The sequence below is a fragment of the Pristiophorus japonicus genome, chromosome 6 (assembly GCF_044704955.1).
Source record: "Pristiophorus japonicus isolate sPriJap1 chromosome 6, sPriJap1.hap1, whole genome shotgun sequence".
NCBI lineage: Eukaryota > Metazoa > Chordata > Chondrichthyes > Pristiophoridae > Pristiophorus > Pristiophorus japonicus.
This window is the reverse complement of record NC_091982.1, coordinates 209526928-209541865: the sequence shown is the minus strand read 5'-3', so window position 1 is coordinate 209541865 and position 14938 is coordinate 209526928. Positions and strand designations below refer to the sequence as shown.

Sequence of the window (14938 nt, the reverse complement as noted above, 5' to 3'; positions counted from 1 at the left end):
TCTGCTTTTTGGAACATCATCATCATAGGCAGTCCCTCGGAATCGAGGAAGACTTGCTTCCACTCTAAAAATGAGTTCTCAGGTGATTGAACAGTCCAATACAAGAACCACAGTCCCTGTCACAGGTGGGACAGACAGTCGTTGAGAGAAAGGGTGGGTGGGACATGTTTGCTGCACGCTCTTTCCGCTGCCTGCGCTTGATTTCTGCATGTTCTCGGCGACGAGACTGGAGGTCCTCAGCGCCCTCCCGGATGCACTTCCTCCATTTGGATTCCCAGGTGTCGGTGGGGAAGTTGCATTTTTATCTAGGAGACTTTGAACATCATCAATGAGGTGGTAGTATTGGCTGACACTGATAAACTGTACTTTATGTAGTATCTAGACTGTCTGAAGCCTATTTGATAACTGAAAATAGTAAGACCCCATCTGAAATGAGAATCTGATTAGCAATTGACCTAATTTATGAATACAGCTATTTTATTGATGGATTTGCGCTTACGGCTAATCCTCTACTCATTGCTGTCTGGTCCCAAAAAGAGGAGCTGTGAATGAAAGGAAAGAGGTAACCCAGTATACAAATGGTTGACTGCAGAAAATTGAGTGTAGCTCCATATTTAAAGCCTTCTTGAATATTGGTGTTCTAGCCACCCAAATTTTGACAGACCATTTGTGCTGTTGGTTGACCTTTAAATGTCAAAATGTAGTCGGAGAGAACAAAACATAAAGACTTTCACCAGCAAGTTTTTTGAGCAGGGACCAGATAAAGCATGCGGATTATTAAATACAGATTTTACACTTTCATGAGTAATATGTGATAAATTCAGTCACTGATTCAATGGAAAGTGGATCACTGTGTGCACCCAGAAGCTATATTCTAGCTAATCCGAATTTGGTTGGCTGGGAAGAGTAATCTGTGACCCAGTGTACAGGCAACTCTCAATTATCCGGGTCCCTCGGGGATTGGGCTATGCCGAGTAAACGATTTCTCTGTTAGAGCGAGTTGACATTACAGTTAATGCTTACAGTACTGCAGGTGTGCTCTAACCAATAGCTGTAGCCTATCTTCTAATCCTTGAATTCTAGTCCTCTCGATCTAAAGACCATTAGGCTTGCTGATTACTTCCTGTAACTGTTCATGGCATTTTAATGAATTATGAGAGGCAGTGGACCTGTGTGTGAGCAGCAGCGGGAGCAGAGGCAAGGCAGATCGCTTAAAAGTAGCGCGGCAAGTCCAGGCTCGACAGAGGCAGTGGGCCTATGTGTGAGCAGCAGCGGGAGCTGAGGCAAGGCAGAGCGCTTAAAAGCAAGGCTTAACAGGCAACATTCGAAAGGAACATCAGAGTTTCAAAGTGACGTCACACACACGGAATTTTAAATGCCGTTACAACAGTTTTCCGTTGCATCCATGTGCGGATAATCGAGAGTTGCCTGTACTTTCAAAATTTAAACTAAGGTACATATATAATAGAATCCCAGATTGCCTCAGCTATATGACCTTGATGAGGAGTAGAGTTGGTGTTTCATTCATAAATCCTACAGAGATACATTCCAACTCACTGTTGATTATTACATAACTCTGCAGGAAAAGCGAGAGGTATAAACATGGGGAACATGTTTTGTGTTGAAATGGATCAATTACAATTGTGTCAGGTTCAGCAGGACTAAAAGTGTTGTTCTGTTACAGAGCAATATCTTCAGCCAACATGTTCAATTGTTCAATGAACCTAAACACTCTACCAGACTCCACCAGTTTACTCCCATAATATTACGTGAGCCAAACAAAAAAAATGGCACAATTGCAAGTGTGTTAACCCATTCGGAGAGCCCAAAGACCCTTGAGGCAAGACATGATATATCATGTATGCACAGGCATTGTTTTTTTTAAAGCTGTGTGGATGTTATTGGATGATGCGGGACTGGTGGGATATTATCCAGCAGAATATCTGTTACATTTGCCACCATTGTCCACATTGCTATGGATGCCTGGTGGAAGTGGGGCCCACCACAATTTAAAGGCTCTTTCCTTCTGGCAAATTGCCTCAGGATAACCGGCCTATTTAGAAACAGACCGCATTTTTGCAAAGCTTCAGCTGGCACAGCCAGTATTCCAAAGTTAAGGCATTATTCCAGTCAAATTCTCCCTACCCCCACCCAGCAGCTGGCTCAGCCAAGCCACAAATGTTGCAAGAATTCACCCAATTTATGTAATAACCCTGATCCCAGGACTTTGGATGGGGAAGGGGAGCAACTTGTCAGAGGCCAGAAGTTCCGTTCTGCCATTGCTCCGGCAGCAGATCAGGAAACACATATTTTTGGGGCTTCTGATGACGAGGAGGGAGAAATGAAGGAGGAAAAAGGGAGAGAACAAGATTAAAAGAGTGAGAGGAGAGAAAGAGAGACACTTAGAGCGTAGGGTTATCATCGTCATAGGCAGTCCCTCGGAATCCAGGAAGACTTGCTTCCACTCTAAAAATGAGTTCTTAGGTGACTGAATAGTCCAATACGAGAACCACAGTCCTTGTCACAGGTGGGACAGACAGTCGTTGAGGGAAAGGGTGGGTGGGACTCATTTGCCACATGCTCCTTCCACTGCCTACGCTTGGTTTCTGCATGCTCTCAACGATGAGACTCAAGGTGCTCAGCGCCCTCCCGGATGCACTTCCTCCACTTAGGGCGGTCTTTGGCCAGGGACTCCAGGTGTCGGTGGGGATGTTACACTTTATCAAGGAGGCTTTGAGGGTGTCCTTGAAACGTTTCCTCTGCCTACCTTTGGCTCGTTTGCCGTGAAGGAGTTCCGAGTACAGCGCTTGCTTTGGGAGTCTCGTGTCAGGCATGCGAACAATGTGGCCTGCCCAGCGGAGCTGATCGAGTGAGGTCAGTGCTTCAATGCTGGGGATGTTGGCCTGGTCGAGGACGCAAACTTTGGTGCGCCTGTCCAACCAGGGGATTTGTAGGATCTTGCGGAGGCATCGTTGTGGTATTTCTCCAGCGACTTGAGGTGTCTACTGTACATGGTCCATGTCTCTGAGCCATATAGGAGGGTGGGTATTACTACAGCCCTGTAGACCATGAGCTTGGTGGCAGATTTGAGGGCCTGGTCTTTGAAGATTCTTTTTCTCAGATGGCTGAAGGCTGCACTGGTAAACTGGGGGAGGTGTTGAATCTCGTCATCAATGTCTGCCCTTATTGATAAGAGGCTCCCGAGGTATGGGAAATGGTCCACGTTGTCCAGCGCCGCGCTGTGGATCTTGATGACCGGGGGGCAGTTCTGTGTGGCGGGGACAGGCTGGTGGAGGACCTTTGTCTTACGGATGTTTAATGTAAGGCCCATGCTTTCGTACGCCTCGGTGAATATGTTGACTATGACTTGGAGTTCAGTCTCTGTATGTGCGCAGATGCAGGCGTCGTCCGCGTACTGTAGCTCGACGACAGAGGTTGGAGTGGTCTTGGATCTGGCCTGGAGACGACGAAGGTTGAACAGGTTCCCGCTGTTTCTGTAGTTTAGCTCCACTCCAGCGGGGAGCTTGTTGAATGTGAGGTGGAGCATGGCAGCGAGGAAGATTGAGAAGAGGGTTGGCGCCATAATGCAGCACTGTTTTACCCCGGTCCGGACGTGGATTGGGTCTGTAATGGATCCGTTGGTAAGGATCACAGCCTGCATGTCATCGTGGAGCAGGCGGAGGGTGGCGATGAACCTTTGGGGGCAGCCGAAACGGAGGAGGGCGCTCCATAGACCCTCGCGGTTGACAGTGTCAAAGATCTTTGTAAGGTCAAAGAAGGCCATGTACAAGGGTTGGTGCTGTTCCCTGCATTTTTCTTTCAGCTGTCGTGCTGTAAAAATCATGTCCGTTGTACCCCGTAGGGGATGAAAGCCACATTGTGACTCCGGGAGGAACTCCTCAGCTACAGGGAGAAGACGGTTGAGGAGGACTCTAGCGACAACTTTCCCAGTGGCTGATAACAGGGAGATTCCTCTGTAGTTGCCACAGTTGGACTTGTCCCCTTTTTTAAAGATGGTCACGATCACTGCATTTCTGAGATCTCCCGGCATGCTCTCCTCCCTCCAGATGAGAGAGATGAGGTCATGTGTTCGCGCTAACAGTGCCTCTCCATCATACTTCAGTGCCTCAGCGGGGATTCCATCCATTCCCGTAGCCTTGTTGTTCTTAAGCTATCTTATCGCTTTTTCTACCTCATGCAGGGCTGGGGTTTTACTGAGGTGGTGGTGGGTAGCATGTTGTCGAAGACACTCGAGTCAAAGGCTGCACCTCGATTGAGGAGATCTTCGAAGTGCTCCTTCCAGCGGGCTCTGACTGCCTCAGTGTCCTTGATGAGTGTTTCCCCGTTCTTGGCCAGCAGTGGGGTGGGGCCTTGGGTGTTTGGGCCAGAGGTGGCCTTGACTGTGGTGAAGAATCCTCGCATATCATGGCTGTCGGCCAGCTTCTGTATCTCCTGTGCTCTCTCCATCCACCATCTGTTCTTTAGGTCCCGAGCCGTCTGTGATGCTGCCTTGCTGATCCTGAGTTGGATTGATGTTTAAGGCTCATAAATGCCCTGTGCTTGAGATCTATTAGCTCTTGGATCTCCTAGTCATTCTTATCAAACCAGTCCTGGTGTTTCTTGGTTGAGTGACCGAGTGTTTCTTCGCAGGCATTGGTAATGGAGGCCCGGAGGGTAGACCAAGCGCTGTGGGCATTCTGCATCTCGGGGTCATCAAGGCACGCCAGGTTAGTAGTGAAGCGCTGACTGTATAGGGCTTTCTTAGCTGGGTCTTTGAGTGCCCCGGCATTGACTTTTTTGCAGCACTGCTTCTGCTGGCGTCGTCACTTTGGGGCTATGGTGATGTCAATGATGGAATGGATTAGGCGGTGGTCCGTCCAGCAGTCGTTAGCTCCTGTCATGGCGTTGGTGATGGGCGCATCCTTGCGATCCCTGGCTCGCACGATGACATAGTCGAGCAGGTGCCAGTATTTGGAGCGAGGATGTTGCTACAATGCCTTGTACTTGTCCCTCTGGCGGAACAAGGTGTTGGTGATGACAAGGTCACGTACTAGATATTTTATCAGGAGCAGGGTACTGCTGAAGTTGATTTTCCCTATCCCCTCTCTGCTGATCACACCTCCCCAGAGGGCTGTTTCCTTACCGACCCTGGCGTTGAATTCACCGAGGAGGATCAGTTTGTCGTCCGCAAGGACGCGGGACAGGGATTTTTCGAGGCTGGAGTAAAAATCCTCTTTGGTCTCATGTGTCGCGTCGAGTGTTGGGGCGTATGCACTGATGACTGTGGTGCATTGATTCTGGAATAGGGTGAGCCAGAGAGTCACGAGACGTTCGTTAATCCCACAGGGCAAGTCTTTGAGGCGATCGACCAGCTTGTTTTTGATGGTGAAACCGACTCCGTGGAGGCGGTGTTCTTCCTCTGGTTTCCCTGTCCAGAAGAAGGTGTAACCTCCACCTTGTGCCTTGAGCTGGCCTTCAACTGCCCGCCGGGTCCTGCTTAGGACGCCGATGTCGACATCGAAGCTTCTAAGTTCCCGGGCAACTATGACGGTGCAGCGTTCCGGCCTGTCGCTGTTGGAGTTGTCCATGAGGGTTCTGACGTTCCAGGTCCCGAACTTCAAGTTAAAGGAGTGGAAGATGCCTGTGCGTGATTTCTTTTAACGTGTGGTGATTGTTGCACATCGGCTACCACACGGACTTAGCTGAGCAAGGTCTTGATCCAGTGGCAAGGGGGTCCAAGACGACTGGAGACCAGGCACTGCTGTATGAGCCTAGTTGCCTTCGCCTAGTAGGGTTAACAACCTCCAGGATAGAAGTATAAAAATTGTGTCTTTTTTCTATTTTCTTTGACCACTTATGTTTATTAGTTATAAAGAAAATAGATGGATAAAAAAAACTGTTTGACTGAATCAAAAATCAACCAATTGGGTAACAAAGAGACTATTCACTTTCCAATTAGAAGGCGGTGCGCCATGAGGATGGATGGGTCGGGTGACCAATTGGGGCAGTGTGGGTGCAGGATGGTGGAAGACGAGAGATCAAGTGATGAAATCTCCAGGAATATGTCCAGAGGTGGAAATCCTGTTACACAGAAGGGGAAGATGAGGAGAGAGAAATATCCAATTTACCCATTCAGGGACCTAATATAAATCTGCCTCTGGAAAGTAATTCCAGAAAGCCTGAATTTCTGTTATGTTATGCAAAGTGATGTGAGGAATTGTTGCAGTTGACATGTGGAGCCATCTTCAATTATTGTACTGCATTTCTTTATTGCCTCAAATATGCTCTGTCATATGAAAGATTCATTCAACTCAGAACTACAAATTCATATTTTTATTTTATTGTTTGCACAACACAGCTGCTTGCCCACATTTTCAGTAGTTTGACACTTTCTGATGTTCATCATCACAGTGATTTACATATAGTTAGTATATATACATAATTTCACCAGTTCTACCTAGCCACTAACCTCAGTAATATAATTAATGTCCTGGAATCATGTACTGTACAATCTAGGCAGACAAAAGATGGTACTTTGTTGACCAGTACGTAACTAAGACAGTATGGGTTATTTACATCCGAAACACCTTGTCAGATTCATTACTCACAGTCTGTACTGTCTCCTAGAGACAAATGTAGAGCCATGCAGGTCTTTAGAACCTAAAACAAGAAATTCTTGTATATTTTAACCATATTTATCCTAGACTCCATGTCCGCATTCATTAAACACAAATAAGTATTAAACAGTAAATAAAATAGAATTTAAAATAAGGCAGCAATATAAACAAAATTGGAACCAGTTGATCAAAATATACGAAGACCTGGACTGTGCTCCTGTTCAGAAAGCTCTGGGATTTAAATATTGTAGTTTCAGTCATGGAAATACAGTGGCTGATGCATCCTTGCTGATGTTAAACTTATGTTCTGCATGATGCAATATTTCCTTCCCCACATTCAATTAATTTATAAGGTTACAAATCTGTTTTGAATTAAGACAGAATTTTTAAAATTGTTATGCTGGCATCACATTTCACAGTGGTAATAAACAAGGAAAATAACAACCTATTTTTACTATTTTGAATCTGTCCTATTTGCATGTCCTTTATATTAATGGACTATATGGCACAAGTTTGTGTGAAGCCCAAATCCCATCATATCAGAGAGATATGTAAAGCATGTGCACAGTATGAGTTGATACATATTTATACTCAGTTGGCTGGAAATAGAGCTTAGAAAAGTAAACTTGGATCTATACCGCTTAAGCATTACCTGGGTGGAGTGTAGAAAGAAAAAAACAGGTGAAAAGCACACCTGAGTTTTTTTTTTAAAGAAGGAAAATCAGGCAGGCTCTATTATGGGCATGCAACCCTCCCTACCTGACTTTCCTCTCTGCACTCTGCCCAGGCAGTGCTGAACACACAGGTGGTGAAGACAAAACTCTATGACATACAGTTTATGACAAGGGCTGAATGAATCAAGATCTAAAGGGGTTTGGCACTCCTTCGTTCAGAAAGAAAAATGAAGTCAAGCATGCTTTTCTCAAGCTGGATGGATCTGCTTTATGACATTGTGGAAAGGTTTGTCTGTGAAGAATGAATTAGAAAAATGACCTCATACGTACCCTATCAGATACTGTACAGATCATGTGACATAATATGTGAACATGCCCATACACACTGTGTCCAAGCGTGTAATAATGTAACAACAATGCACTTTGCAAGTGTGGTATGTACTAATTATGTACCATCTGCTCTCTTCACAGATTAAGGAAATCTTACTCAGATATTAATCATACCCAAGGAGCACCACATACCTAAGCACCAACAGTCACAAACCACATGTGAAGTAGGGAGTAGCACAAATACAAACAATTCAGAAGATGTTGACCCTAATAAGGATGTCAAAGGACAGGGTAAGGAAGGGGTAGCAGTGGTATTGGTTGATGAGGGGTTAGCTGCTTCAGGGCAGCGGCCTAGCATGTTGCATGTTCCTACTGAACTGTATTGCGATTAAGACCAAAGTAGGTCTGCTTTTAAGTGGAGGCAACAGCAGCAGAAACATTGAGGAGTCATTTACCTCTTTGGGAACGACACTAAGGTGGTGGTTTGGTAGTGGGGAGCGGGGAGCCAAATACCCAGATTTGCATTGGCAACTCCCACATGAGTGATGCCATGGTTGTTTGCACCACGACCTGCCAGTACCAGTGGAGACATTATTTCCATAGGCCACAGGCACAGAAACAGAATTTTTTACAAAAGCTGCACTGCTGCTATGGAGGCTTTGGGCTTCAAAATCCAATTTTCTGTAATATCTGGCTTCAAATCACTTTGAGAATCATAACTGGCAACTGGAGACATGCCCACTATTTTATGTCCACACTGGTCAATGGCCATTGCGTAAGAGATGTCCTCCTGCAGTGGCATGCATGGAGTAAAATAAGTATAGACTGTTAGCACTCAAGTCAGTGGCCTCATGTAGCCCTGCACATTGATATAAGTGCTGCCTCAGAAATTACTGTGTCCACTGCAATGAATGTATTTATAAGGTCATTCAGAGTTAACCCCACATGCAGCCATCCATGAATCCTTCAATGTGGGGAGCACGTAATAGGACATATTTACCACCAGTAAGAGGTTCACAACACATCACTGACAATGAAGATTAATTCATTGTTAATATACTGTGCAGTCTATCATTCTTTAATTGTGTAGAAATTAAAGTGTCAGTTGCCTAAAGGGCAAACACAACATATGCAGTATATGGGAAAATAAACATGGTTCCCAAACAGCTGTTCTAAGAATGTAAATATGTCTAAAAGAAAATAATTAGTTCAATTAAGGAGCTCGCTGCAAGAACTGGACAATGAGATCCCCATGTCCCTGTCTCCCTGCCAGTGGAGACAAATTGATTTCAAAATCCACATCATCATTTGCAAATCTCTCCATTGCTTCCTTCGACTCTATCTGAGTGACTCTCTCCAGCTGTATGTCACTGCTTGCACCCTCTGCTTTTCCAACACTGCATTACTACAGGTTTCCCATTCCTCACTTGGTGGCCACTCTATCAATCATTACTGTCCTATCCTGATCATCCATCACCCCTGTGCTCACTTACCTACATTGGCTCCCGGTTAAGTAATGCCTCGATTTCAAAATTCTCATCCTTGTTTACAACTCACTCCATGGCCTCGCCCCTCCCTATCTCTGTAAACTCTTTCAGCCTCACAACCTCACGAGATGTCTGCATCCCTCAAATTCTGCCCTCTTGAGCATCCTTGATTATAACTGTTCAACCATTGGTGGCCGTGCCTTTAGTTGCTTAGGCCCTAAGCTCTGGAACTCCCTCCCTAAACCTCTCCGCCTCTCTACCTCTCTTTCCTCCTTTAAGACACTCCTTAAAACCTACCTCTTTGATTGAGCTTTTGCTCATCTGCCGTAATTTCTTCTTATGTGGCTCGGTGTCAAATTTATTTGTTTTGTCTTATAACACTGCTGTGAAGCACCTTGGGACATTTTACTACGTTAAAGGCGCCATATAAATAAAAGTTGTTGTTGTTATCCTTTGAAATTCTCCTTGTTTTGCCTTGCTGCTTCCCTCCCACCTTCAAAAGTCTCTTAACTTTTATCTTCGATCGTGCCTTTGTCCTACCCTCCTGAATTCTTTTTCCTTTTTCTCTGCTCAATGTCCATCTTTTACTATCTTGTACAGTACTCAGATGTTTTTGTTACATGAAGAGCAATATAGGAATGTAAGTTGCTGGTGGCGGTGTTGGTATTGCACAGCTGCTGGTTCTTGCTGGGGTATATGTGGAAGGGCTTCAGTTACCTCAATGCAGCAGTATATGGCAAAGCAGCTGACTCCTGTGATATCCCCTATGGATACTTGGAAGGCCCCTGTGATAGAAAAGTTGAATGCATGGTGATCTGCACTGCAGATAGTTGACTGCTCCTACAGGTCCACATGGAACAGTTGGCAGATGTCAGTCACAATCTCCCTGTTGAGCCTGACTCACCACAATCATTGCTTCTTTAACAAACCCAGATAACTGACTCTACTGCACTGGACACAGTGCCTGGGATAATATTTAATGCGACTCACAAACTCACGTGCCTTCTGCATTCCTGGACATCCTGTAATTTCTCTTCCTATTCCTCCTTCCTCACCATGACATACCAACTAATGGCTGTTATATCATGCTTGTGGAGAGAACACTCTGGTATTAATCACTGCTGTCCTGCTACTCATACCTCTTTGGCCTCAAAATTCCTGGGGCTAGAGAGAGCATAAGTAATAATAATCGGCTAGATCCTGGCTCTGCTGGGATTCTGAACAGGTGAGCAATCGGCGGATCTTCCACCTGACACCACTCAAGCTTCCCCCTCTCCACAGACACACACATTCCCTCCTCCCCCCACCATGAAGGCTGCTCAGGCTTTCTAAAGGCCCCAAACCTTTACTAAAGTAAGATAATTGGATCAATTATCTTCTCTTGTCAGTTCAGCTCCAGTGGAAGCCGAAGAAGAAACTTTTTCATTGGCTAATTTAGTAAAATAATCACCTTTCAAATAGTCTTTGTCGGCACAGAATGTTGCTCATTCAATAACTTTATAAACCCTTAACAAGTTCATCTGGCCTTTTACTCAACTTTTCCAAGCATTTCTCATATCTCAGAAGGTTAGGAATGCTGAAAGTATGGAAAATGAATTAATTGCTGCTTTTTACGCATATCTATTTTTCATACCTGCTCATGAACAAAGGAGTGTCATCCCCAAAGGTTTCTTAATTAACAACACTTCATACTTTTAGAAGACTTCCGATATTGTATGCTGGAACTCTTATGTCAGTCTAAAATTATTAACAGTTATAAAAGCGATTTATTTAGGAAATGTTGGAAATCAGTCATGCAAATGGATCTAATCCAGACAACAGTTTTAGCAATAGTGCACCAAGGACAACATATTGCTTCATCATACAATGCTCAAAGTTTATATTTGTGTGAATGTGTCTGTGGGCAAAGCTGGACAGATCCAGTAGCCATACATCCATTTCAGGTGGGGCTCAGGTAGATAAATAGTTTTACCGTAAAAGATGTCTTCAAAGTTTGTACATATTTAAAACTGATATATGAAGCTAATTTTACATCTTTTTTGTTGATGTAAATTTAATGATTACTTTGAATCTTACATGATTAATGTGTCAATTGATACTGGGGCATATCATTTTCTCCATCTACTAATCTTAATGAAGAAGTAGTTGAGAACATAAAGCAATATTCCATATTCACATCTACTTTTTAACTAAAATTAGGAAATGGAGGAAAACATAGCCCTACTATTTCTAGTTGTCTTCGTGATGCAAATATATTTCATACAACTGTACTCTAAACATAATCCTATTAAAACTTGAAAATTGCTACTATTGACAGCATAACAGCATTCTAATTCTGAGTTTATTTACACAGTATTAGTAATACACAATTTCTGTTTATCCTGAACTATTCTTTTAATAGTTTTATCTTTGATCACATTAAATCCCTATTAAGATTTTTTTAATGTCAAAACAGCTGATTGGATCAGGGCTTCTCGTTGCAATTTAATATAATATTTGTGTTTCTTTTTTGCAATGGTAGATAGTTCCTGTTCCTGTAAGATGCAAAAGTCATTTGGCACTCTTCTCTCCTTACATCTATGAAGATAAGCCCACATACTGTCCTACTCAAAATGTGATTACCATATTACTATATTACTTTAACAGAACAGTTCATGTTCTTATGAGGTAGCAGAAAACTGAGCAGTTCCTCATTATTATAAATCAGTATAATTACCTGGATTTGTTTCCTTTTATATATTTATACTGTAGGGTAATTAACTCTGGATTAGATGCCGCATCTCTAGATTTATGTTTGCCATTTCTTTGTTGAACGCACATCATTATTATATGATCAGTGGACTATATACAATAAAGAAATATTTTAAAAAATGGGAAATGTACTTTGTGGACCAGTGATAAAATGAAATATATCAGTTTAATTACTCTCTGTTCTTGTTGCATTTTGAATTTTTCATGTCATAAAATTACCAATAACTCAGCTTGCCAAGTCTGGAAGATCGTTTTTTCAGCATTGTATTTGAAGCATGTGGAATATAAATCCTTTCCAGGGGATTAGCTCTCAGGTGTTGCTAAGTAAGTACTTAGGCACAACATGGATGGCCTGCATGTGACATTGAACTGAAGAGATTTGGTGCATGTTGGAGGATCCCATTCGTTCCAGTAGTAAAACCACAGGGATGCAAGTCTGAATCCCAACCTAATTTGTCACTGACTGTTTAACCAATTACATATGGGTTGTTAAGTGGAGTACTGTGCAGTAGTGGAGTGCTCCATCGACAACCATGCTGGCACTAGGAAGAGAATGCTGTCACAAAAACACTATCCCATAAACTCTTCCCAGTATAAGTCCAACATAATAGCTGAGACCAGTTAAAAAGCATCTGATTGATTACTTGCTTGATTCTACCATTCAGAACAATCTTGTGAGCATGGCCATATTGAAAAGACTCCTCAAAGTCTTGTCACTTTAGCAAGTCTGTCAATTAAAAGCAGAGTTGACAATGATCTTAGAGTCATACTCAGAAACAATTCTTTATATTAAAACATAGTTGTGGCATGACTGAGCAGGCATATTTCATAACTGTCTGAAAATATTTATAGTGTAAATATAACCAGGGCACATGAGGGGGGTAACTTTGATTTTGGGCGATATCAGATCTGCTGCATGTTGCACATCTCTCCTGATACTCATTTCTTTTGATTCCAATGCCAAAATGAGCCATGGACTCTAGAATGTAGTCTGAATTTGTGTAATTTGTGAATGAGTAACTAGGGGATTAGTCGGGAGAATGTGTACAACTACTTTTAGTTGATCTGTAAATCAAATGCCCCCTTATTAACGGGGGGCACTAAAACTGACAAATAAAACAAATTAAACTGTTAACATTAGTGGATCAAATTAAAATGTGGTTGCTGGGGGTGATAATGGACTCCAGTCTCTCCGGTGTCTACCTCTCGCGGAAGGCCGCGAGCGTACCAGTGGACACCGCGTGCTCCATCTCCAGGGACACCCTGGCTCGGACGTAACCACGGAAGAGAGGCAGGCAGTCAGGCTGAACGACCCCCTCGACCACCCGCTGCCTGGATCGGCTGATGGCCATCTTGGTCATGCCCTGGAGCAGGAGAATGTGTACACACCGACTGACCCAGCAGCAGCTGACCTTTGTCAGCCAATCACAGATCAGCAATGATGAAGGCCACAGAGAAATTCGGAAGTATTCCATCCCCGTCATCCTAGCTAAGATAGAAGTCTGGAGCTTACGGTGTGTGTGGCAGGGGAGAGCTAAAAAGAGGGGCAACTCGAAATAACAAAATATTTGTCACATGTCAATTGCCCACATGTTATGTGCCTAAGAATTTATGCTGCAATTGTAAAATAACTGTGCAGCTAGATTTACTTTCCTTTTCATGCAGTGTGTTAAAATAATTCCCCTTTTGTCAGGGTTAGTTAGATTTATTCAACTTTTTATTCCACAGTTACTCAATGAATGGATGCTCAGTAGCTGTCCTACTGATTATGTAAATCACTGAATCAACAACAGGGTTCCTGAATGTTAATTAGTTTTTGCTTTATTGCTTAAGTTGGCTATTCTTTATAAAACTGTTGATCACAATTAGTTTAGCATTGCAGCACAAGAGTTGCACTGTGCATTGTATTATATATAATAGAAATATTATAAGAGACTTGAAAATGATTATAGATAAAAAGGGTGATATTTTGACCTCAGCCAGTTAAAATGAATGTGCAGCTACTTGGTTTGTCCAATTCTACAAGCCGTCTAGCACTGACCATTCAGATGTGGATATCATGACCATTACTATTACTATCACACACATTGCTAACATTTGCACAGCATTATTTTAAGAACCTTGTCCTCATCTGCTCAGTGCCATTCACTGGTCTTCGGTCTTACTGTTGTTTCTGAATTTCACCACCATCACAGTTATGTTATCAGGACATCCTCTGTAGAAAGACTGCAGAACAATGCTCTTTGCACCAAAGTGAGGCTCATCAAGACGCTCTTTGATGAATCTCACAGCTTCTTCATTGCTGAAAGCATCCCAGAGACCATCCGAAGCCAGGATCATGAACTGAGGCTGTAGTTTATCCAGGTCAAAAGACAAGATGTCAGGGTCAGAGATGACGACATTGAGGTTTTTGAGAGGGTAATCTCCTAGAGAGCGAGACATTGCTAAGATTCCTTGGACCCTCCACGAGCCATTGAAACTTATAAAACCACCTATAATAAAATAAAGCATGTATATAATTTTTAAAAATTGTGTCTATTATTATAATGTAATATTGTTATAATAGGAAAGAACCTGTAAATTTCCTGATTGGATCATGGTGTCATGTGATTAGTATTGAACGGAACCTAATATTGGTCCATGGTGGCTACGTAATACCTAGACCAATCAGATTGCAGGATAAAATTGACCTCTTTTCACTTCAACTTTCTTATATTTTCAGTTACAGTCTTTTTTAAATGATTTGAGTTATTGAACTTATTTACATGTTAGTTTTTTGTGTTGCAGTGCAATGGTTGCCATTTGTGTTTAGCCTGGAATGTTATCTGGATCTGATTAGACCCTGTTAAGAATCAACCAATCAGAAGAAGGTACCCATGATGAATGGCAGGGAACATTTTGTGGTCATATAGTTCCCTTGGACCAATCAGTTCACCTCAAAGGGCCATTCATACTTTCATTTTTAATAATACAATATTACATTGCACACCCCACCCCATCGTTGCCACTATTTGCCCCTTTGATCGCCACTACTACGTTCCCCCGCCACCCCATCTGCTACTTCCTTCTCGATCTGATT

At 43.1% G+C, this 14938-nt stretch overlaps 1 protein-coding gene across 1 annotated transcript in view; it reads right to left on the bottom strand.

Moving 5' to 3' along the window:
- Positions 1-6318: 6318 nt before the first annotated feature.
- The window catches only part of ppm1lb (protein phosphatase, Mg2+/Mn2+ dependent, 1Lb), a 260354-nt gene continuing 251734 nt past the window's right edge, over positions 6319-14938 (bottom strand). The window contains exon 4 of the mRNA XM_070883569.1: positions 6319-14351. Within this exon, the coding sequence (XP_070739670.1) occupies positions 14005-14351 (347 nt within the window). The 3' untranslated portion in view covers positions 6319-14004. The remainder of the gene's footprint in view (positions 14352-14938) is intronic.